This window comes from Pseudochaenichthys georgianus, chromosome 5 (genome assembly GCF_902827115.2).
Source record: "Pseudochaenichthys georgianus chromosome 5, fPseGeo1.2, whole genome shotgun sequence".
NCBI lineage: Eukaryota > Metazoa > Chordata > Actinopteri > Perciformes > Channichthyidae > Pseudochaenichthys > Pseudochaenichthys georgianus.
In genome coordinates this window covers 2,556,104-2,580,515 of record NC_047507.1, presented here as the reverse complement: position 1 = coordinate 2,580,515, position 24,412 = coordinate 2,556,104, and the positions used below count along the sequence as shown (strand labels likewise).

Sequence of the window (24,412 nt, the reverse complement as noted above, 5' to 3'; positions counted from 1 at the left end):
AAGAGCCAGGGCAGGTGGCTCTCTCAATGCCACTCAGAGGCCTTTGTGGCGCTGCGACAGCTGGTCCTCCGCCAGGCCGAGAGCAAAGTATCAGCCACCTCCGAACGAACAACCAGGACCAGAATAGAAGACAATTTTTACAAGAAGCAGGACAAAGAATAACAGCCATGGTTCTCACAGTCGCGGGCCAGACACAACACGTAATGCTAATTTATAGACGACGGAGAAGTAGAACAACAAGTGCAAGATGTTCTGAAGGCAGAGCACTCGGATCTTTTAGTTAAATAGGATTCTGCTAGATTTCACCTTCATATTTAGTGTCTCTACTGTCTCATGTCTCTGCTGGGACATGTCTCTACTGTCTCATGTCTCTGCTGTCTCATGTCTCTACTGGGACATGTCTCTGCTGGGACATGTCTCTACTGTCTCATGTCTCTACTGTCTCATGTCTCTACTGTCTCATGTCTCTGCTGTCTCATGTCTCTACTGGGACATGTCTCTACTGTCTCATGTCTCTACTGTCGCATGTCTCTGCTGGGACATGTCTCTACTGTCTCATGTCTCTACTGTCTCATGTCTCTGCTGTCTCATGTCTCTGCTGGGACATGTCTCTACTGTCTCATGTCTCTGCTGTCTCATGTCTCTACTGGGACATGTCTCTGCTGGGACATGTCTCTACTGTCTCATGTCTCTACTGTCGCATGTCTCTGCTGGGACATGTCTCTACTGTCTCATGTCTCTACTGTCTCATGTCTCTGCTGTCTCATGTCTCTGCTGGGACATGTCTCTGCTGTCTCATGTCTCTGCTGGGACATGTCTCTACTGTCTCATGTCTCTGCTGGGACATGTCTCTACTGTCTCATGTCTCTACTGGGACATGTCTCTACTGTCTCATGTCTCTACTGTCTCATGTCTCTACTGTCTCATGTCTCTGCTGGGACATGTCTCTACTGTCTCATGTCTCTGCTGGGACATGTCTCTGCTGTCTCATGTCTCTGCTGGGACATGTCTCTACTGTCTCATGTCTCTGATGGGACATGTCTCTACTGTCTCATGTCTCTACTGTCTCATGTCTCTACTGTCTCATGTCTCTGCTGTCTCATGTCTCTGCTGGAACATGTCTCTACTGTCTCATGTCTCTACTGGGACATGTCTCTGCTGTCTCATGTCTCTACTGGGACATGTCTCTACTGTCTCATGTCTCTACTGGGACATGTCTCTACTGGGACATGTCTCTACTGTCTCATGTCTCTGCTGGGACATGTCTCTGCTGTCTCATGTCTCTACTGGAACATGTCTCTGCTGTCTCATGTCTCTGCTGTCTCATGTCTCTACTGGGACATGTCTCTACTGTCTCTGCTGTCTAATGTCTCTGCTGGGACATGTCTCTGCTGCCTCATGTCTCTGCTGTCTCATGTCTCTGCTGTCACATGTCTCTACTGTCTCATGTCTCTGCTGGGACATGTCTCTACTGTCTCATGTCTCTACTGTCTCATGTCTCTACTGGAACATGTCTCTGCTGTCTCATGTCTCTGCTGTCTCATGTCTCTGCTGTCTCATGTCTCTACTGTCTCATGTCTCTACTGTCTCAACTGTCTCATGTCTCTGCTGGAACATATCTCTGCTGTCTCATGTCTCTGCTGTCTCATGTCTCTACTGTCTCATGTCTCTACTGTCTCATGTCTCTACTGTCTCATGTCTCTACTGTCTCATGTCTCTGCTGGGACATGGAATTACATGGAAATCCTCAAGTAGGTCAAAGTAGTTCGTACGAGTACTCGAGTAAATGTACTTTTACCACAGATGTGGTCACATTGTGTGTCATGTGTGCAAATACTGTGTTTCCACTGCAGCGCATGACTGCACTCGCACACAGCTGAACAACAGCACTCGCTAGCAGCATCTTTGTCAGGGGATACTGAACACCCTTTTTCAGTGACTAAGAATAGAAACAACAGACACATAACTTCTTTGTCTTTTCCAGACACTGTTTACTCTCCAGAAGGCAACACCGGTCATACTGAGCCGTGACAATGTGCTTCTGTGCAGCTGGGAGATTCTGCAGCCTCTGAATCCTCTGGAGAAGCACAGAGCCCTGAAACCCTAAGCCAGACTCTAAAGCCCCCGTTAGACCCCTAGAAGTCAGCTGGAGGACCAGAGACGGACTGGGAGGGCTTCCTCACATCCAGTCAGATGGTATTCGCTTTACAAACTCTGGACAATGGCATTAAAAGGATAATTGTTTGTCGTGGGCTTGTACGAGGTATTTTAACATCGTCAGCTTATCAAATATAGAGACAAGCACATGTTAGTAAAGATTATTACATGGCTTAGTTGAATACTCGATTGTGATTGGTCAATTTGGACATTTCAGAGGTGGTTAATACTTGTTAACAGATCACAGGGGGATCAAGGGACTATGTGCAGTCATATCAATCCGCAGCTGTCGACAACTAACATTAGCTTTCTCCATCAGAGCACATCATGAAATGCTTTTGGATTATTCATTTTTATATTTGTGGAGATCACGAAACGTTGGAGTCATGATGGCTAACCGGTCCCCGGTCAAGAAAGAGAGCGCAACACAAAGGAAAGCGGTTAAAAGACAGCGAGCTGGACGTCAGAGAAATCAACAGAAGAAGACAGACCGGAAGTAAACACTAAAGGGAACAGCAGAAGAAGACAGAGAGGAAGTAAACACTAAAGGGAACAGCAGAAGAAGACAGACAGGAAGTAAACACTAAAGGGAACAGCAGAAGAAGACAGACAGGAAGTAAACACTAAAGGGAACAGCAGAAGAAGACAGACAGGAAGTAAACACTAAAGGGAACAGCAGAAGAAGACAGACAGGAAGTAAACACTAAAGGGAACAGCAGAAGAAGACAGAGAGGAAGTAAACACTAAAGGGAACAGCAGAAGAAGACAGACAGGAAGTAAACACTAAAGGGAACAGCAGAAGAAGACAGAGAGGAAGTAAACACTAAAGGGAACAGCAGAAGAAGACAGACAGGAAGTAAACACTAAAGGGAACAGCAGAAGAAGACAGACAGGAAGTAAACACTAAAGGGAACAGCAGAAGAAGACAGACAGGAAGTAAACACTAAAGGGAACAGCAGAAGAAGACAGAGAGGAAGTAAACACTAAAGGGAACAGCAGAAGAAGACAGAGAGGAAGTAAACACTAAAGGGAACAGCAGAAGAAGACAGACAGGAAGTAAACACTAAAGGGAACAGCAGAAGAAGACAGAGAGGAAGTAAACACTAACAGGAACAGCAGAAGAAGACAGACAGGAAGTAAACACTAAAGGGAACAGCAGAAGTTTCTCAATCTCGAGTACGCTTGCTTGGTAGCACATGTCTTCCGAGTCTTGCTTCAGAAGCGAGGCAAGAATACTTCCTAGCATTCGGAAAATGAAGAGTGGAACAGGCTAGCAAGTGTGCAGAGGCCCGCCTGACATTTTCTGCCACAGATTTGGGGAAATTGGTCCGTGCGCAAAGCATTGTGGGGATTTTAAGACCACAGAGTCTACTCATGTGCAGCCTCGAAATCTCTCCAAACGAAGTACGCCGGGCTCGGTGGGTGTTTCTCAATGTCGAGTAAAGCTGCTCCAGAGCCACTATTTCAAGCATACTGCGTCATCGAGTGCCGCCGAAGTACTGTTCCAATGTCCAGCATACTTTGAATTCTACCGAGCCCGGCGGTCTTAAAATCCCCACAATGCTTTGCGCACGGACCAATTTCCCCAAATCTGTGGCTGAACATGTAAGGCGGGGCCTCTCATAAGACGCACACCTGCACACTTGCTCGCCTGTTCCACTCTTTGTTTTCCGAATGCCAGGAAGGATTCTTGCCTCGCTTCTGAAGGAAGTGACTCGGAAGACATGTGCTACCAAGCAAGCGTCCTCGAGATTGAGAAACACCCGGTAGAATTCAAAGTACGCTGGACATTGGAACAGTTCTTCGGCGGCACTATGATCGTCTTTAAATCAGCTCACCATCTTCGCTCCCACATCCCTCTCTCTCTCCATGTCCCTCTCTCGGCTGCCGTGGCCCCTCAGGAGCTGCTGGGCGTCGTGGATCGCCTGGGTGACAACGTCTCCGTCTCCAAGGAAACCTAACAACAATAACACAGGTCAATGGAAGAACATAAAAATATACATGAAGAATATATGTTTGTGTAGAATAATGCTTCAATGCTGTTGATTTGAATCTGCACGTCTTTTGGCTTCTTTTGATTGATTGGTTTTCTCGTTTGAATTTGCCCGTCGTCTGCGAATCAAATCAATGCAACCAAAATGCCTTTTCGTCTAACTGAAATCAGAATAGGGCTTTACATAAATGTGCAGCTTATAGTTTGTCGTAAATTATGTATTCACGTATAGCCTCCGCTTCCTCGGTATATACATCCTGCTAGGAGGTGAACTAATGAAGCTCAGCGGAAGGTCAACCAGGAAGACCGTCTTCACTCTTCATGTACTACTCTCTCTCCTCTCAATAAGTGATCGGGGGCGCCACTCTCCAGCTTAACCAATCACTTCGCTCTATTCCCAAGAGCCTATCGTAGCGCTCTGCCAAACCTTTTAAGTCTGCTCTCCCCCTCCGACAGCTGTCATTTCAGGCGACTCTACGCAATCCTCCTCCACCTCCCGTCCCTCTGAATCCAGGGTCTAAGGAGTCTAAGCCCCTCCCCTTCAGACTAACCCCACTATCCATTCACGACCACCAGTGGGGTTTCATCGGATCGGTTCTCCCCTCCCGATACTTCCTGCACAACGGGGCCTAATCGCCAAAATCACCTTTACATTCATTTGTGTATCTTTGCAATAAATATGTATATCTTTAAATCAAAACCGTCTCTCCTGAGTGAACCGCCGATGTGGTTGATGGCGCTCATTAAAGGGGACCATGACATGTCTCCATGCTTTAATGTCCAAAAAGCTCTCATCCTTTCGCCCTCTGTCTGAAACCAGAGCCCAGTCTGCTCTGATTGGTTCGCTGGCCAGCTTGGTTGTGATTGGTCAACCGCTTAGAGATGTCCCGCCCCCTTAGCATATCACGTACCAGTTGTTCTATAATAATGGTATCAGCATGAAGGAGACCATGTTCCTGTGACAAACCAGTGTCTCAAGCACTGCATGTATTTTCTCATTTGGTTTTGAAAGCCTTGAGTGACCTTGCTTCACCAAACATACGTTCATGTAGCAGCCAGATCAATAAGGTCCTCCACTGCTTTTCCTTTACATGTGCCTGATGTGTCCCATAACGGCGTCAGTGAGTGTCTTCTCTTGTTTTGCTCCGTGCACTGTGGAACTCACCACCTCTGGGTATTAGGAAGGCAAGATCGCTTTGTATTTCTAAAAGAAACATAAAGACCTTTCTATTTGGAGTGATGCTGTAGTTGTATTTTTTTAATTTAACACTTATCTATTGACTTGTGTTTGTAGAATTTTGTAACATTTTATTATTTTTCGTAATTTATTTCTGGGGTTTTCCCGCTTTGTCCAATGAAGCCTATGGGCTGCATGTTTGTATGAAAGGTCGTTGAGGAGGTTAGTGTGTGTGAGCCTCTACATGTATTTAATGCCTTCAGTTACTTCACAGATCTGGATGTGAAATATAATCAGGTGTTGAATCAGACTTTAGTTCCACCTGGAGTAAATCCACCAGCTACCCTGCAGTCTACAAAGTACTTCAGACTAGCTGCACCTTCACCAGCTTTGAGAACACTTTCATGATCAATCATTATAAAACATATCATATATATTATTCTGAGATGGACCAATCTGCACAACGACTACTTTCACTGTCTTTCACTATATTTTGATGAGAATACTTTTCTACTTTTACTTGAGGAACATTTTGAATACAGGACTTTTACTGTGACAGAGTTTTCCTACACTCTGGTACTTCTACTTTGACACAAGCACAAGACCTGAGTACTTCTACTTTTCCTCAAGTACAAGATCTGAGAACTTCTACTTTTCCTCAAGTACAAGATCTGAGTACTTCTACTTTTCCTCAAGTACAAGATCTGAGTACTTCTACTTTTCCTCAGGTACAAGACCTGAGTACTTCTACTTTTCCTCAAGTACAAGACCTGAGAACTTCTACTTTTCCTCAAGTACAAGATCTGAGTACTTCTACTTTTCCTCAAGTACAAGATCTGAGTACTTCTCCTTTTACTCAAGAACAAGATCTGAGTACTTCTACTTTTTCTCAAGTACAAGATCTGAGTACTTCTCCTTTTACTCAAGAACAAGATCTGAGTACTTCTCCTTTTACTCAAGAACAAGATCTGAGTACTTCTACTTTTACTCAAGTACAATATCTGAGTACTTCTACTTTTACTCAAGTACCAGACATGAGTACTTCTACTTTTCCTCAAGTACAATATCTGAGTACTTCTACTTTTCCTCAAGTACAAGACCTGAGTACTTCTACTTTTCCTCAAGTACAAGATCTGAGTACTTCTACTTTTACTCAAGTACCAGACCTGAGTACTTCTACTTTTCCTCAAGTACAAGATCTGAGTACTTCTCCTTTTACTCAAGAACAAGATCTGAGTACTTCTCCTTTTACTCAAGAACAAGATCTGAGTACTTCTACTTTTCCTCAAGTACAAGACCTGAGTACTTCTACTTTTACTCAAGTACAATATCTGAGTACTTCTACTTTTACTCAAGTACCAGACATGAGTACTTCTACTTTTCCTCAAGTACAAGATCTGAGTACTTCTACTTTTCCTCAAGTACAAGACCTGAGTACTTCTACTTTTACTCAAGTACAATATCTGAGTACTTCTACTTTTACTCAAGTACAAGACATGAGTACTTCTACTTTTCCTCAAGTACAAGATCTGAGTACTTCTACTTTTCCTCAAGTACAAGACCTGAGTACTTCTACTTTTCCTCAAGTACAAGATCTGAGTACTTCTACTTTTCCTCAAGTACAAGACCTGAGTACTTCTACTTTAACTCAAGTACAATATCTGAGTACTTCTACTTTTACTCTAGTACAAGACATGAGTACTTCTACTTTTCCTCAAGTACAAGACCTGAGTACTTCTACTTTTACTCAAGTACAAGATCTGAGTACTTCTACTTTTCCTCAAGTACAAGACCTGAGTACTTCTACTTTTCCTCAAGTACAAGATCTGAGTACTTCTACTTTTCCTCAAGTACAAGACCTGAGTACTTCTACTTTAACTCAAGTACAATATCTGAGTACTTCTACTTTTACTCTAGTACAAGACATGAGTACTTCTACTTTTCCTCAAGTACAAGACCTGAGTACTTCTTCCAGAGTTCAACTCACTGAGTGTGGTTCGTTGGGGGCTTCTGGTCGTCTCTCTCTGGACGTCTCGGTGCCGGTACGCTCCGTGCAGCCCCAGCTCCAGACCCAGTGGACTCTGGGTTTTCCCCAGATCATGACCCTTGGGCTTGGAGGTCAGGTTCAAGGGCTGACTGGCTTCCTGCACACACACACAGCAGATGAACAGGGGTTGGGCCACACACACATTCAGAGGCAACCGCAACGGGCAAGGGTGTGCACGTATTCCGGTTTTGCACGGCAGAGTTGGCATGTCGGAGCACATCTGTCACACCTTTGTAGAATCTCCTGCTCTTTTGTCTTCACACTCACATCATCCTTTTGTTTATCTAAGCACTGTTGGTCTGTCTCTGCTTGAGAACCAGCCGTGCAAATACAGTTCACACACACACACACACACACACACACACACACACAACACACACACACACACACACACACACAACACACACACACACACACACACACACACACACACACACACACACACACACACACACACACACACACACACACACACACACACACACACACACACACACACACACACACACACACACACACACACACACACACACACACACACACACACACACACACACACACACACACACACACACACACACACACACACACACACACACACACACACACACAGTACATCGAAATGCTTAATGCTAAGTCATTTGCATACTTAGATTATGTTGGTAATAGATTAACTCGTCACAAACGATGCGTCTGTTCCATTGTGATGAACATTCAAAAGGCTGACACACAACACTGTACCTGTCGGAAGGAACCACTGCTCCTCTTGGTGGGGGGGGCGTGAGGGTTTGGCAGCAGCTGCATGGGATAGTCCACTGCTGGAGGAGGTCAAAAAGTGATGTATGAAAAACAAGAACACTCCAACAGCTGTGAGGTTACTCTGATACGATTGAAGATTTGTATCAAAGTGCGGTGTCTGTTAGCGCTTGCTAGCTAACGGTAAGTGACTGTAAAACTAATAATAACTGATAAAAACGGACAGATAAATAATTTGTTTCATGTATTTTCATTTAGATTATTCGATTTATTTTGAATAGCGTAATCTACTTTTTCGTAATGATAGGCGAGTTTGTTATTGAACATATGAATGCCGCTTCCGGTAACTCGGCAACAAAAGAGGCAGGAAGGATGGCCGCTCTTTGTTCCTAAAGCTACCTGTCCGTTATTCTCCTGCACTCGCTGTATGCCGTCTAGCTTTTTATCTGTAGTATATCCCCTTTAAACGTAATATACTTTGACCGTATGAACAACATAATAACAAGGCACATTTAAAAGAAGAAAGGGAATGTGTAAGTGACATGCACCCACTCATATGACTGGCGCGCACACACACACACACACACACACACACACACACACACACACACACACACACACACACACACACCACACACACACACACACACACACACACACACACACACACACACACACACACACACACACACACACACACACACACACACACACACACACACACACACACCACACACACACACACACACACACACACACACACACACACACACACACACACACACACACCACACACACACACACACACACACACACACACACACACACACACACACAGACAGTTTTTAAAGAGTGGCCTTGTGTCTTTTAGGTTTAAAAGACAAAGACGGGAGAAGGTCAGCCTCGAGCGAAGCTTTTAAGACGGAGAAACAACGGCTGCACAAAGCTGTTAACTGAGAGTGTGAAAGCTACTTTCAACCGTATTGTTCTACATTTATAGCTGATGGCTTTCAATTTCCTTTAAAGTCGACCTTGAGTTGAAGTGCGTTTAAGTTCCTTAAAAAACACATTGCAAGACGAGATGGAAACTTGCAGAGCTGGCGACTTTTTGGCACAAAGTTTCAGGCGTTAAAAGCACAGTCTTTGCAGTGTTCATTCTGTCTCGCAAGAGTGTAATAACTATAATAAAGACAAATTGGACCTTCCAATTGTACAGAGCTTTGGCAATACTGCATGGAATGATGGTCATGCTAATAAAGGTATTTGAATTGAATCGAATTGTAAGAACAGCTTTAAAAAAAGAACTGAAGAAACCCAAAGTTCAAAGAACTAGTGGAGAGAAGCCTTTGATATATAACATGTAATACATAACATTAATAAGCCCTTTATGAATTGCAATACATATGTTTTATGATGCTTCATTAATATTTTTATAAAGACAATTCAACCAAATAGAAAAGGTAAAACTCAATCAGAAGGGCAACACTCAGACACAGTTATCTTGTAGTTCATATTTATTTTTAAAAGACATGGAAATGTCTTCTGATGTTGGACGTTTCGGAACAGTATCTGACAGTTTTTCAGACCATTTGGGTTTCGGGGAATTGGGCCTCAGAAAGATTGGCATGGTACCAACACTAGTGCCACATGATAAGAGCCATTAACAAACATTACATTTTTCCAGGCACCCATTGTGTCCCAAAGGTGGGAAGTGGTGGAGTACAAATACTTTGTTACTGTACTTAAGTACATTTTTCTGGTATCAATACTTTACTCCACTACTTATTTTTCTGACGACTTTTTACTTTGACTTCTTACATGTTGAACTCAAATACCTGTACTTTCTACTTCTTACATGTTGAACTCAAATACCTGTACTTTCTACTTCTTACATGTTGAACTCAAATACCTGTACTTTCTACTTCTCTCATGTTGAACACAAATACCTGTACTTTCTACTTCTTACATGTTGAACTCAAATACCTGTACTTTCTACTTCTCTCATGTTGAACACAAATACCTGTACTTTCTACTTCTTACATGTTGAACTCAAATACCTGTACTTTCTACTTCTTACATGTTGAACTCAAATACCTGTACTTTCTACTTCTTACATGTTGAACACAACTACCTGTACTTTCTACTTCTTACATGTTGATCCCAAATACCTGTACTTTCTACTTCTCACATATTGAACACAAATACCTGTACTTTCTACTTCTTACATGTTGATCCCAAATACCTGTACTTTCTACTTCTCACATATTGAACACAAATACCTGTACTTTCTACTTCTCTCATGTTGAACACAACTACCTGTACTTTCTACTTCTTACATGTTGATCCCAAATACCTGTACTTTCTACTTCTCACATATTGAACACAAATACCTGTACTTTCTACTTCTTACATGTTGAACCCAAATACCTGTACTTTCTACTTCTCTCATGTTGAACACAAATACCTGTACTTTCTACTTCTTACATGTTGAACCCAAATACCTGTACTTTCTACTTCTCTCATGTTGAACACAAATACCTGTACTTTCTACTTCTTACATGTTGAACCCAAATACCTGTACTTTCTACTTCTCTCATGTTGAACCCAAATACCTGTACTTTCTACTTCTTACATGTTGAACTCAAATACCTGTACTTTCTACTTCTTACATGTTGAACTCAAATACCTGTACTTTCTACTTCTTACATGTTGAACTCAAATACCTGTACTTTCTACTTCTCTCATGTTGAACTCAAATACTTGTACTTTCTACTTCTCTCATTTCCCAAACAGCTGGTTCCTTTAGTCTGAATGTGTGTTTGGTGCGTGATCATTATTCTTTAGAGTCACTGCGTGCCTATTGATTGGAACACGATCCGTGTATCCATCACTTCCTGGTCTTCTCTAAAGAAGAGGGACCAATGGAAACGTTGTCATGTTGCCGTTGTTCCCATGGAAACATTCATTAGCTAACAATGACATTATTGTTCTATTAATATAAAGGGAGGTCAGGTACTCTTTAAAGCAGCTGCTAGCTATGGGTACTTTTTACTGAAGTACACTTCAAAGCCTCTTTACTTTCACTTGAGTAAAGAAGTTTAGTCAGTACTTCTACTTTTATCAGAGTATTTTTAAACATGAGTATCTGTACTTCTACTTGAGTAAAGGATGCTTGTACTTTTGCCCTCTCTGGTCCCAACTCAACTTTTCCCAAGACTGGCCCCTCCCCAAAAGACTGACCTGGTTTGCAGGGGATTGGCTGCAGAGGTAAAGTCATCTGTTGGTCAGAGGAGACCTGGAGGGACTGTGCATTGGGGTGGAAAGCCGGGATCATCACGTAGGGCATGTTCACCTGCTGGGACGAGGCAACACAGATACACCTTACAGAAAATAACTTCTCTCATTGGTCTGAAACGGTTGTAATTCAACATCCCATATCTGCGCTGCTGGTAGGTGAACATGTCTGATGGCTGACCTGGATCTGCTGCTGAAGAAGGTTGATTTTGTGCTGCTGCTGGATCAGCTGCTGCTGCTGCTTGGCGATCTGAGACACAGGACACATGGTCATTATCACACAGATCACGTGCTGTGTGTATGTGGCAAACACACAAAGTGGAGGGGGCCATGATCCAATGACAACCCACCAAATGCAATGAATGAATCGTATCCTGTATCCTTCGACCCCTAACCCATCACAGTCCCCCTGCTTCCACTCCTAGTGCTATTTATTTCATCTGTACTTTATTTTTGCCCTTCTTGTTCATCATGTGAAGCAGCCTTGGGTCCCTTGAAAGGCGCTATCCAAATGTAATCCATTATTATATCAAATGTACAAACTCTATTATCTTATACATTGACACTATAATTACAATATATGTGAAATGAACATGCATTGCTCTACAATTCATAACGAAGAACTGGATAAGTGATAAAACGATGCAATAAATAGAATTTCCCCAAGAATCATCTGACAAATGTACAGTTATTTAAATTGTCCTTTTTCTTACATTACCGTACTTTTCGGACAAAAAGCCGCGACTTTTCCCCCCCATTTTTTTTGTACAGCTAACGGCCACTAGGGAACCTCCTACATCTATGGATTTTACAGGTAAAATTAACCACCTTTAACTCTATGGGCTCTATGACCGGTCCGCGCCCGCCACCTTTAAGCGGCGGGTTCCAGCAGGAGAAGCTGGAGGCCGGAAAAGAGCGAGACAGGTAGCGCGCCAAAGTAAAAGTGGAACCGAGAGACAGAACGAGAGCAAGACAGACGGACAATTTAGCTGCTGCGGCTCATATGACGGTGCGCTTTATAGTCCGAAAAGTACGGTACATATGTTGTTCATCTGACAAGCTTTGACTGATCTTACGCCATTAGCATTCTAAGTTGACCCAGTGTTTACCTTTTTGACAACAGAAACTTACTAAATACAGGAAATGCAGGAATCCTGAAGTCACATGTAATTCCTTTTAAGTCCTTTTTAAAGACCCTTTCCGTACATTTTAAGACCTCATCTCCACTTTGAGTTCTAACCGGTTACCTTGGCGACACACTTTACCTCGCATTGACTATATACAGTATTTATTGTCCTTCCTCCTTATCTTCCAACCATTTGGACGCAGACTTGCATTTCCCCATAACGATGTTGCTTAACAACCGGCGTAAACGGACCTTCGTGCTATCAAGCAGTGAGCGCACGATGTCCTGTTCAGATGACGTCAGATCCAACGGGATGCCATCAATAAACTCCACAGAATCTCACTACACGCCTACGCCATGACTACATTCAGGCAGACTGCAGAACACAACCTCTCTGGACCATTTAGATACTCATTGAAAACAAGCTACAAAATGTAATACCTTGGAAAATGCTGTTTAATACTTTTTAATAGCCTTCATTTTCGCTAAATTGATTTATCAACTTTTAATACTTTTTAAGACCCCGCGGACCCCCTGGAAAAATCTTTTTAGAATCTTAGTCCCAGTTCTGAACTTTTGGCTTGTAGCTGTTGTTTTGAAACTCAGCCCTCCAGAAGCCGAGATGTGTTATTTGTCTTTACTTGTAAATGCACCCGTCTTCTGTGTATCTGTGACACTGTACTCGTTTTTGTAACTCCTATCACAAAATAAAAACGTTGTCCCAGTTGTCGTTTTAAAACTCGATCCCCCAGAAGCCTGTAGTCTGTAGTTGTGTGACTGTCACCTGTTCCTGCTGCTGTCGAGCCAGCTCCATCTGCTGCTGCTGTTTCTCCAGCAGCAGGGCGGCCATGTTCCTCTGCTCAGAGTGCGCTCCCAGGAGCTGCTCTCTCAGACCGCTCAGCTGGTTGATCATCATCAGCAACTGGAGCTCCTTCTCTGCCAGAGCCTCGGGGGTACCTGGGGGGAAGGTCAGAGGGTCAGCTGGACTCCAAAAAGAGCAAAAAACACAATTATTACATTTGAATATATAATAACGAGAGGGGGGACAGACTTAGTCAGGGGGTAGGACTTTCAATGAATTACATTATGATATAAAGGGCTGCCCTTTCCTTTCCTTTCAATTTGTACCTGATCTTTTCAAATGTTAGGAAGTTCATAACATCCTGCAGACATTGAGAGGTGGATGATTTCCACCGGAGCAGAAATGGGGCGAACCCTGCGAGCTAGTTCAGGCAGTCAACTCGAGCACTTATGCTGCATTCATACATAACGCCCCTTGCTACTCTACCGTCTCCTTAATATGCCGCTCTCTTGAACCTGCCAGATCTCTCTCCATGCATTGCTTGCTGCAGCTACTTCCACGTCGCTGCTGCTTGCCTGCCACCCCAGCTTCCACCTGTAGGCTCGGGGGTTAGTTATTTAATCATCGCTCATCGTGCTATGTATATCTGTGGAGCGATGAGGCCTGAGCTTAGACGCCAAACTATATGCTGCTTCTAATAAACATGTTAAAGAAACATGTGAGTTGTCTGACTGAAGCAGCCTTCTAGCTAACAATGATGTAAATGCTAAACTGATTTGAGGTACAGTCTTGGGGGCCACCACATACTGCAATAAAAGGGGCACATTTTTATTTGTATCTTAAATATTTTAGACGTAGTGCGAAAATAGCCCTGCCAAAAATGGATTAACTTTGGACATGCGTAGAACATGTGACATGGAGATGTATGAGCTGGAGTACTCTTTATCAAATTCAGGAAGGACACTTGGCAGTGGCGGTTCTAGACCAATTTAATGGGGGGGCCAGTTTCATGAGAGGGGCACAGTAAAACGGGTAGTAAAGACAAAGACTGCATAATTTCTGCTATTTATTAGATTGTTTTACTTTTTGTTTGTTTGTTCCATGTAAAGCGGCCTTGGGTCCCTAATTGTGTAAAATAAACATAAAGTTTTTGTAAAGGTATCTGCGTGTTTCTGATTGGATTTAGTTTCAATAAATCGTAATATTGTAACCTTTTTTCTGGTACAGGTTTCTCTGAATGTAAACGGTCAGGTTGGAGGTGCCTGTGACTTCAGTGTTTCATTGCCATATCTACACTGTAGCTAATGTGCACATGACAATAAAGCCTTGAATCTTGAATCAAAAGAAAAGAGAACAACCCCAAAAAGCGTAATAGGGTCTTAACTATTACGTTACATTACATGTCACATGTTAGACGCTTTTATCCAAAGCGACTAACATACTCAGTACTGTGGACAATCCCCACAGGAGCGATTTGGGGTGAAGTATCTCAGGGACACAACGACATGCTGACTGCAGTGGGGTTTGAACCTGTGCCCCCCTGCACCACACGCCTCCCTCCACTATGTCTTGAGAAAATAAGATCCTGCAAACTGCTCTCGCTCAACAACACAATGTATACAGTTATGTGCGTATTACAGCAGTATTAAAATACTCAAAGTAAGTCGGGGCTAATCGTTAATATGACCAATACATTGGGATGCAGAGAATTGTGCGTGATTTCACTTTTTTTTTTGTATTATACTCTCCTACACAACTGCAACCGGCATATTTGGATGAGGGAACATCTCCTTTTGAATTCACAAATCTTTTGTGTTGTCGTTTTAAGACAAAAGATATTTCCTTCAGTTTTAACTTTTTCCATACAGTAATGCAGGGGTGTCAAACTCAATGTCATCGCAGGCCACATTAGCATTATGGTTGCACTCAAAGGGCCGGTTGTAACCATCTAAATATACAGAGATAAATATATATAATATATATAAAATAATGTATTATATGACATTATTGCCTCTGAATTGGATTATTATCGGATAGGGTAATAACTTAGTAATTAACTATGTCTGAAAGCAGAAGTCCAGGGCAAATAATTGCAAGTCTCTTCGTGCATGTCACAAAACGAGATGCATTGTGGGACATGTAGTTTATGGGCAACCTGCTTCTGTAAAGTGGCATGTAACCGTATAATAAATGTATTATATTTTTTGCAAGCTCTTGCGGGGCCACATAAAATGAAGTTGTGGGCCGGATTTGGCCCCCGGGCCTCGAGTTTGACACCCCTGCTGTAATGTATTCTCATTCCAACAAGAGGAACATATCTTTATTTTATGCCAAAATGTTTTTTAGCACCTACCAAAACGACAAGCAACGAGAAAACAGAGAGGAATAATAGAGATGAATAGATCCTGAGATAACGGCACCAAACACACATTAGAGGTAAGTGTGGTCACAGCAAATGGACAGCGATAATTACACAGTGACAACTCGTCTGTCTGAGTGTCAGTTTAAAAGCCATTGATAACATCCATCATTTGCTTAGTCAAATCCTCCCGTGTCTGTCTCTCTAGATGCGACTCCTATTTTAATATTTTACCCCAACTTATCCTTATTTTTCAAGAATGGTAACTTATAAAATGTGTTTCATGGTGTTATTCAGTTAACACAGCATATGAGGATCATAGCGGGAAATAGATATTTGGACAATAGTAGAACATGTTGTAACTATAGGAACGTTAGTGGTGTTTGAAAACTGACCTTTCAGTTGTCCTGCTCCGACTGAACTTTTATCCAGAAGTTTCTCCTTCCAGTCAGCATTCAGCAGCTTCTCAATGGTCGGCATTACTGTTAACAGGACACACCAGGTTACACTGGAAAAATACATTCCGTCAAAAAAACCCACCTGACACCAAACTACTTTCTCAGCCTCTCTGCTGCCTTTCTAATGGCATTGATTGAAGAAGACTGTTGAGGCGGCGAAGGGCAGAGGTTGTTTGTGCTTGTGAGAGAACTTTGATTGTTTGAGTGGATCAATAGTTGGATAGAGAACAATCCAAGGTCAGCTAGTGGAGAGAATTAAAGAACATTTTTAAGGCGAGGAGTGCCGGCTGGTGAAAGACTCGAGGGCACGGAGACTTTCGGGAGCATCTCAGAGAGCATTTTACTCCACATGTGAGTGATTGAACAAAATCTGTAGAAACTTAAATAAATAAAAACATGACCCCCCCCTCCCAGATCTATTCATGAACCAAAATAACACCCTCGCTTTGCTAGACAAACTGTCGCATCTACGCATCGATTTTCAGCAGACTGCATTGTTTAATGTTGAATGGCAGCAGAATATAGTGCACTTAAGATATGGAGTCGTCAAAATGTGGTTGGTTATAAAATAATTGTATAGACTTTCTGTGTGTGTGTGTGTGTGTGTGTGTGTGTGTGTGTGTGTGTGTGTGTGTTGGTGTGTGTGTGTGTGTGTGTGGTGTGTTGTGTGTGTGTGTGTGTGTGTGTGTGTAGACAAATGGTAGAGGTGTACTGATACCAATGTTTTAAATTCAGGTGAATGGTGAGAGGTGAAATGAGTGCAGATCAGAAGACAAGTCAGTCTCTCACGTTACTGATCAGTAAACAACATGTTTTAACACACTCAATATTAAAAAGGCACTACGTGGGAGAGATTGGAAATGTCCAACTTTTCTCTACTACTCCATTGCAGAGGAAGCACCCAAACATTATTGTACACCGAAATGATTGACTGCACCACATTTCACGATAGCCTCAACCTATATTGAAATGTAATATTATTTAATGATATTCATAACCTCATAAGTGGAAATGTCCTTAAATATCTGACTTTTTATGAGATGTGATGCGTTTGTTGACATTTTCAGAAATGGCTTAGCTCGCTAACCTATTAGCCTCCATGATTTCTGAACGCCGACATTTTGTTGACTAGCAGCAGTGTTCCCATGACTCAACCATCAAGCCAATCATTTAAAAAAACTTCCTATAAGATTAACACTTTCATTTGAAGGCAACACAAGTACAGCAAGGCTACAGTTAGCACTACAGCCACACTAGGACCTGTGTGAGTAGTGCTAAATGCTAACGTCTACATCAGGGGTGTCAAACTCAAGGCCCGGGGGCCAAATCCGGCCCGCCACTTCATTTTATGTGGCCCACAAGAGCTTGCAAAGAATATAATAAGTTTATTATAATGTTACGTGCCGCTTTACAGGAGAACGTTGCCCATAAACTACATGTCCCACAATGCATCTCATTTTGTGACTTGCGCACTGAAGAGACTTGCAATGATTTGCCCTAGACTTCTGCTTTCAGACGTAGTTAATTATGAAGTTATTACCCTATCCGATAATAATCCAATGCAGAGAAAATATTGTAAAATTATACATTATTTTATATTTACTATCTATGTATATTATTTATATAGTCTTAAAGTTACCACCGGCCCTTTGAGTGCAACCATAATTCTAATGTGGCCCGCAATGAAATTGAGTTTGACACCCCTGGTCTACATGCTAACATGCTCCTGATGACAATGCTAACATGTGCTAAACATAAGTCCAGCTGTATATTTGTAGGTATTTAGTCATGTGGGGCTAAAAGCAAAATTAGCAGATAAACAAATTCAAATGTATTCTCCAGGTTTTGCACACCATTCAATTTCCATGATATTTCACTCAAAACCAATAATGTCAACCTGCCGGGTGCACTTGAGGATAGATAAATTACAATGTGAGGACCTTGACTGCCTGAACCAAATTTCATTGAGATTCATTCGATAGTTAATCAACATATTCAAGCCATTCGTAAAACAGAACCAAAGACGTTAAACCATTAACCCCTTGGTATCTAAAAAAACGTTTTAATTTGAAATAACAAATCAGTAGTTAATAAGGCAAGATAGAAAATAGTTGTTCACTGTGACGGTACTGGGGATATTTTATATACACAAGTTCAATCCATTCAATGATTATTAGCCTACTAGGGCAAGTTCTTTTGTCAATCTAAATGTGATTACTCGGCAGCTCTTTCAACACTAGTCAGGACACTGACACACTGAACTTATATAGACTATTTTAAGAGTTTTGACATACCTTCCTTGAAGCTGGAGTGTCCCTCAGCTCTACCATGTGTCCTGGCTTCCTTCAGTCCCAGTGGGCTCAGCCTGTGAGGCAGCTCTTTACCTGGAGAGCCCTCCTGTTGGTGCAAAGAAAGGAAACATCAGAGCAGAATTATTATTCCTTATTAGGATCCACATTAGCATGAGCATTGAACAATGGTTATTTTGTGTTTCTTTGTAATTATTGAGTGTTCTTGTGTTTGAATGTGTTATTTTATACCTCAGGACTGTGGGAAACAGTAGTTAGATGTTTCTGTGTGTACAAACATGTTTTGAGATTGACAATAAAGTTGACTTTGACTTGACTGACTTTGACTTTTGACTATTCTTCCCGGGGTCCTCACACACACAAAACATACATAAAACAAAACGGCTCATAATTTCCTGCAATTTACAGTGCTATATGAAATGAAAACTAAAATGGTCATCCAATTTTAGCCATCATAAGGCCAAACAAAAACATTAAAATAAGTGTACATAATAATACACAATACCACAGTTCAAGAATAACGCAGAATACTTCATATTTTTTTAAACACAGATAGAGATCTATTTTAAGAAAACTATAATCCCATTACAAAATATTAAAAAATAATAAAATATAGCAGTAATTACATAGAAATATAATGGAATAAAATAGGGAATACAATTCGGCAGTAATAAAAATAACGTCCAACAACCTTTCTCCCTCTGTTATGTATTTTGCTCTCTCCAGTACAGGTTAGCTCTGAGTGCTAGCGATGCTAATGTAAACACAGACCATGTTACGTCCAAAACAGTCGGGCATTTTTTCCGATAGCAACGTTTCTGATTGGCCCGTGGGTCCACATTTCAGATATTACATCATATCAGAGGCAAATCTGCATCAGCTCCGTTGTTCCCCCGTTTTTAGAGATTTGGGTACGGAGGAAAAGAGAGAGGGTTTTATTTTCTGACGCTGCGTGAGTTCCCCGACGCCCCGGGGACACATGTTTATGTATAACAGACATCAAAAAGTGCACTTTGCATGATAGGAGACCTTTAAATCCGTAAAACTTCCAACAACCTTTTCTTTCTGTTATGTCTTTTGCAATATCCTTACCGAGGGGGAGCGGGAGAGCGGTGGCGTCAATTGGCGGGCTTCCAGTGGATGATTTCCCGACCAATCACGTGACGGAGACCTCTTAGGAGGCTCAGCATTGGTAATGACTCCAACTCCTCCGCAGGACTCCTCTTGTTCTACTTTGACTCCGACACAGGCCATGTTGACATCCCCACCTGAGCGGAGGTGCAATGCTTTAGGGCTTGGCTCAACCATTCTGTTGAAGGAAAACACAAAAAACTGCATGTCATTTGGGTGTGGCGAGGCGAGGGCACTTCCCATGCCAATTTTGATTTTGGTAGTTGATGTAATTACAGCAAAGAACAGAGATTGAGACCAGAACGGCAACTATTCAGAGTGAACAAGTTAAAACAGCTATGGGTAATAACCGTCACAATATTTAAACCCAACATAATTGTCATCCTAGGGACAATGAATACATGCACACAATACAACCGCAACCCATCATAGCAGTTAGTAGATCATTCAATACTGACTCAATTGGATGACTGGCCGAATGAGAAACTGACAAGCAATTTTATAGCGTGGATACAAATGTAACCATTATGTCAGCCATGTTTGCTATCAACTGGTCCATCAGGAGGCAACATGAAGACGGCTATAAATCCTTTTTTAATATTTGATCAGCATGGATAAGTAAATATAGGCCATGTAATACAGGTGTGTGGAAAAACCTGTGCTATTATGGCTTACATGATTCATAATTGTATGCTCTCTTTTAAAGGGGACCTATCATGCTATATTTGAAACATATATTGTAGGGCCATACCGATACAAAACATGTCTGTGAGTTATTTTTTCAAAATCCAAAACAGATCCCCCGTTGCAGCCATGCCTCATACTGCTCAAACCCCTCTTTTGAAGCCCTGTTAGAGAAACGCGGATTTTGGGTCCTTCGCTTGAAAAAAATAAAGAAGAGGAGGCGGAGCTAATGCCTGATCAGAATTCTACCGGAGATAAAGTTACATTCTGCTGTGATAAAACGCAATCCTGTTCTAAACCACATCAAGGATTATTTCTGAAACAGTATGGAGCTCAAATGCGTTTTCCCTTGCAGGTTTATCACAAGGCGAGTTCCTTTTTTTATTTCCTGCTTTTTAAACACATGTGCTCTCCAGTACAGGTTAGCTCTGAGTGTTAGCGAGGCTTGCTAATGTAAACAAAGACGAGATTACGTCCAAAACACGTCAGGCATTGTTTCTGATGGCAACTTTGTATGCTCTCTTTTAAACTAAATTCTCTCTTAACCCACCAATTAAATCCAATCTGTTAAACTTTGCTATTGACTGATGCGAGTGAAACATCTGTGCAGAAAGTTCAAAGTATCGAAAGAGTGGAATTTAAAAATGAGTAAGAACTGTGTTTCTGTTAAAATGTCAAACTCAGAGCAGCAGCGTGGTATAACTTAGTCAGTTGAAGGATTTAGTATGCACAATGCAAGGGTTAGCGTTAGTTTTGTGCCAACAGGGAGCCTTTTAAATAAAATATATGTGTAAACAGTAGAAATTAGAATTAAAAGACAGCATTTATTATAAGCTTGTTTCACAAAAACGCCTGGTTCTCTCAGCAGTTAAATACTCAACCACTATTTAAGAATTGTACAAATAATCCTCAAATAGAGAATTTCCAACTGATGAATCCATAGATATCCCTGTCACTGCAGACTTCTCCTCACAGTGTACCCTCATGTTGAAGTGATGCATAACAGTTGAGAAACTATGTCCCCAAACCTCCAAAACACGGGGGGTCTCTGGCATCCGATGTGTCTTTAAGGGTGGTCTTTAAGAAAATGATTGAGAGGAACAGTTTTAATTCATTGCTAAAGTCAAGGTCATGGGTTAGTTGGTGTTTGTTTTACCCCCGACCGAAAGGCACAGCCAGGATGATTGGCTAAGTGTGTGTGTGTGTGTGTGTGTGTGTGTGTGTGTGTGTGTGTGACAGTGAATAATAGGAAGCTACAGGGGGACAGGGACAGATATCAGAGGGAGAAAGGGGAGAGAAAGGAAGAGAGGACAGGTTGTGTGAGAGAGGTTTGAACCACAGTGAACTTGAGCATACCCACTCAGGCTTGTGTGTGTGTGTGTGTGTGTGTGTGTGTGTGTGTGTGTGTGTGTGTGTGTGTGTGTGTGTGTGTTATTTCCCAGCTCTGCAGCAGGAGGAAAGAAAAACACAGCAGACAGCAGAACAAAACAAACAGAACACACAAGGGCAAAAAGTGCACATATATATTAAGAGGCACCAAAAAAAAAAAAGCCATTGTCTGAGCCGGGGAACAAAGGAAGCCGGGACAATGGGGGAGAGGCTGACAAAAGCCGGCGGCCGCAGGAAACGGGCCGGATAACAATGCCAGCGGAATGTGCCGACCAACTCGGGAACACGGCAAAAAAAAATGCGGAGCGCCACCGTTCTGCGGAAAGCATAATAATGATTAGAAACCCCCCGCCCCCCCCTCCACTTCACCCTGCTCTCCCAGCCTGTTCTGTTTCTGAACAAAGCCACCTGTCTGCCAGGGTCCAAGGCTCCAAACCTCCGTGATGTATATCCGTGTGTGCGTGTGTGTGTGCGTGCGTGTGTGTAAAGCTGCACGAATAAATTAAAGTCATGACACAGAATCACAAAGTTAGGCTTCTTCTCTACAAACCCAGCACGCTTGGGGAATACATAACCCTTTCTTCGGTTCAGTTGTTCTGTTTTTAATTCAGCAGGTGAACCTATATGTTCATAAAATAGTGTGTGAGAGCTCGACTGTGTGTGTTAAACTAAAATGGAGCATTTTCTGTCAGCTCAGATTTTATTTCTGCTTTTTTAAACTGTACGTTGTGCTCATGTGCTTGTCCTACACAAGTTACACTCCAGTTAAAATGACATTACATTTGAAATTGAGCTAATCCAAACGTAAAGGAAAGTAATAACATCACTTTTGACACTCAGATTGGATAACTGAATACATTTCTTACAGGTAAGTCATTGTGATGGATTACATTTTTAAAGTAACCCTCTCAACCCTGACATGCAGATAATTCCCACCAAATCACTGCTTGACATGTCTTCCCGACATCAAAGAAGATTGACAGAGATATGTGGACTGAACCAACAGCAAGTTAAAGCTCTGCGATTGTGTGCATTGTTGCCGACAGCTCAACACAATCCCCCTATTGTTCTCGCTCTAAGAAGGTTTTAATTCTGAGGATTAAAGGTGCAGAGTTTTCTTGTAAGTTTACAGTTCTGTTTACATTCTTTGTTTCCCTCTGTGTGTCCTTGAGGCCAAACAAATGTATTCAGTGCCTTTCCGTTCTCAAATGCAAACGTTTGCGTACACCGACTCAGATACTCCTCAACAAGAAACAACCGTTTGCTATCCTGGATCCAAAATGCTGTAACGAGCTCCCCAGTGATATCAGGACAGCTAAGTGTTATAGGTTTGTGTGCATGTAAATGGGTTGCAGAGGCTAACATCCCTGTGTTCCCTGAAATGCCTCCATTGGACTCCTTGTTTACTTCAGGAACATATCGACACCACTGTGTAAAGGCCCTGACACACCAACCCGATTTTGGGAGTCAGAGGCCGTCAGAGGCTGTCGGGCATTCGCGGCGCCGTAGTCAGGTTGGTGTGTCCCGCACCGTCGACCGTGACACGCCTTATTTGGACTGCCAGACCCGATGCATGGCCGATTCAACATGTTGAATCGGCCATGCATCGGGTCTGGCAGTCGGACCAAATAATCACTCTGATTGGCTGTTCAGCTAGCGAATCAGTGCATGAGAAGCGAAGCGGAAGTGAGGGACGTAAACAAACGATTTAAGAAGGCACACACAGACTGCTATTCATTTTCATCTCATCATGGCGATCTGGAATGATGCAAACGAAGACCTGCTCATCACCTTGATCCAGGAGAGGCCAGCTCTGTATGATATTACGGAGAAAAGATACTCTTCTTCTTCTCTGTCTTCCGGTTGTTGCCTCTTTTGAATGACGAATACACACTACCGCCGCCTGCTGGTAAGGAGAGTTATTGCCACTCACGCACTGAAGTCGGTGCGGTGTGTTCCCGTGCGACACATGGCCAAAACGCAGGAGAACACGGCCAGGCAACAGCCGACTTCAGCGTCGGCTAGTCCTCTGGTGACTGCTTGGTGTGTCAGGGCCTTAACACTCGCACTTCTATTGGCTAGCGCTCCAATACATTGTAAGTGATAGGATAAGGGGCGGGACATCTCTAAGCGGTTGACCAATCACAACAGAGCCGGTAAGCCAACTAATCAGAGCAGAATGGGCTCTGGTTTCAGACAGAGGGTGAACAGAGGTGCATGTTACTTGCCTTGGTTTATTGCACTCATTTGACATTGCTTTGGATAACAGCCTCAGCACTATTCTGCTACAACATCATCATCATCATCAAACGACCACTATTGCATTTCTTCCAGCGAAATAACTTGAAACTGTAAAAGGAATTATCAAATCATTCTACACCTCTCTGATTGTTACTTCCTACTCCGTGTGAAAGACACCAAGTGTTCCAAATAAGGAGAGAAGCCTCGAGGAGATGGCACGGTGCTCACTTATAACAAGTGACGTGAAAAAAGGCCAACAATCTGCCAAATACACAACACTGTTGTTCCTGCAATCCAACACAAGCCACCTGTCTGCCAGAGCTTTCAGACCTGTGCAAGGTGTGTGTGTGTGTGTGTGTGTGTGTGTGTGTGTGTGTGTGTGTGTGTATTCAAACTGAATCATAATAAAACCTTTTCACACAGCTGATGGTAACTAAATAGCCCGTTAGCACATTAAATACAGCTGCAGGAGTCGAGAACAACAGCAGT

At 42.4% G+C, this 24,412-nt stretch overlaps 1 protein-coding gene across 4 annotated transcripts in view; it reads right to left on the bottom strand.

Moving 5' to 3' along the window:
- The window catches only part of sox13 (SRY-box transcription factor 13), a 60,913-nt gene that overhangs the window by 7,984 nt on the left and 28,517 nt on the right, over nucleotides 1-24,412 (bottom strand). For 2 of the 4 annotated variants that reach the window (XM_034083216.1, XM_034083217.1), the window contains exons 2-10: nucleotides 19,571-19,787; nucleotides 18,464-18,566; nucleotides 16,107-16,193; nucleotides 13,335-13,507; nucleotides 11,606-11,674; nucleotides 11,371-11,485; nucleotides 8,116-8,192; nucleotides 7,315-7,471; nucleotides 3,996-4,114 (exon numbers count right to left, since the gene is read on the bottom strand). In XM_034083216.1, coding sequence (XP_033939107.1) covers nucleotides 3,996-4,114; nucleotides 7,315-7,471; nucleotides 8,116-8,192; nucleotides 11,371-11,485; nucleotides 11,606-11,674; nucleotides 13,335-13,507; nucleotides 16,107-16,193; nucleotides 18,464-18,566; nucleotides 19,571-19,786 — 1,116 coding nt within the window. In that variant the 5' untranslated portion in view covers nucleotide 19,787. The remainder of the gene's footprint in view (nucleotides 1-3,995; nucleotides 4,115-7,314; nucleotides 7,472-8,115; nucleotides 8,193-11,370; nucleotides 11,486-11,605; nucleotides 11,675-13,334; nucleotides 13,508-16,106; nucleotides 16,194-18,463; nucleotides 18,567-19,570; nucleotides 19,788-24,412) is intronic. The other 2 variants (XM_034083218.1, XM_071203042.1) reach the window with 2 other exon arrangements.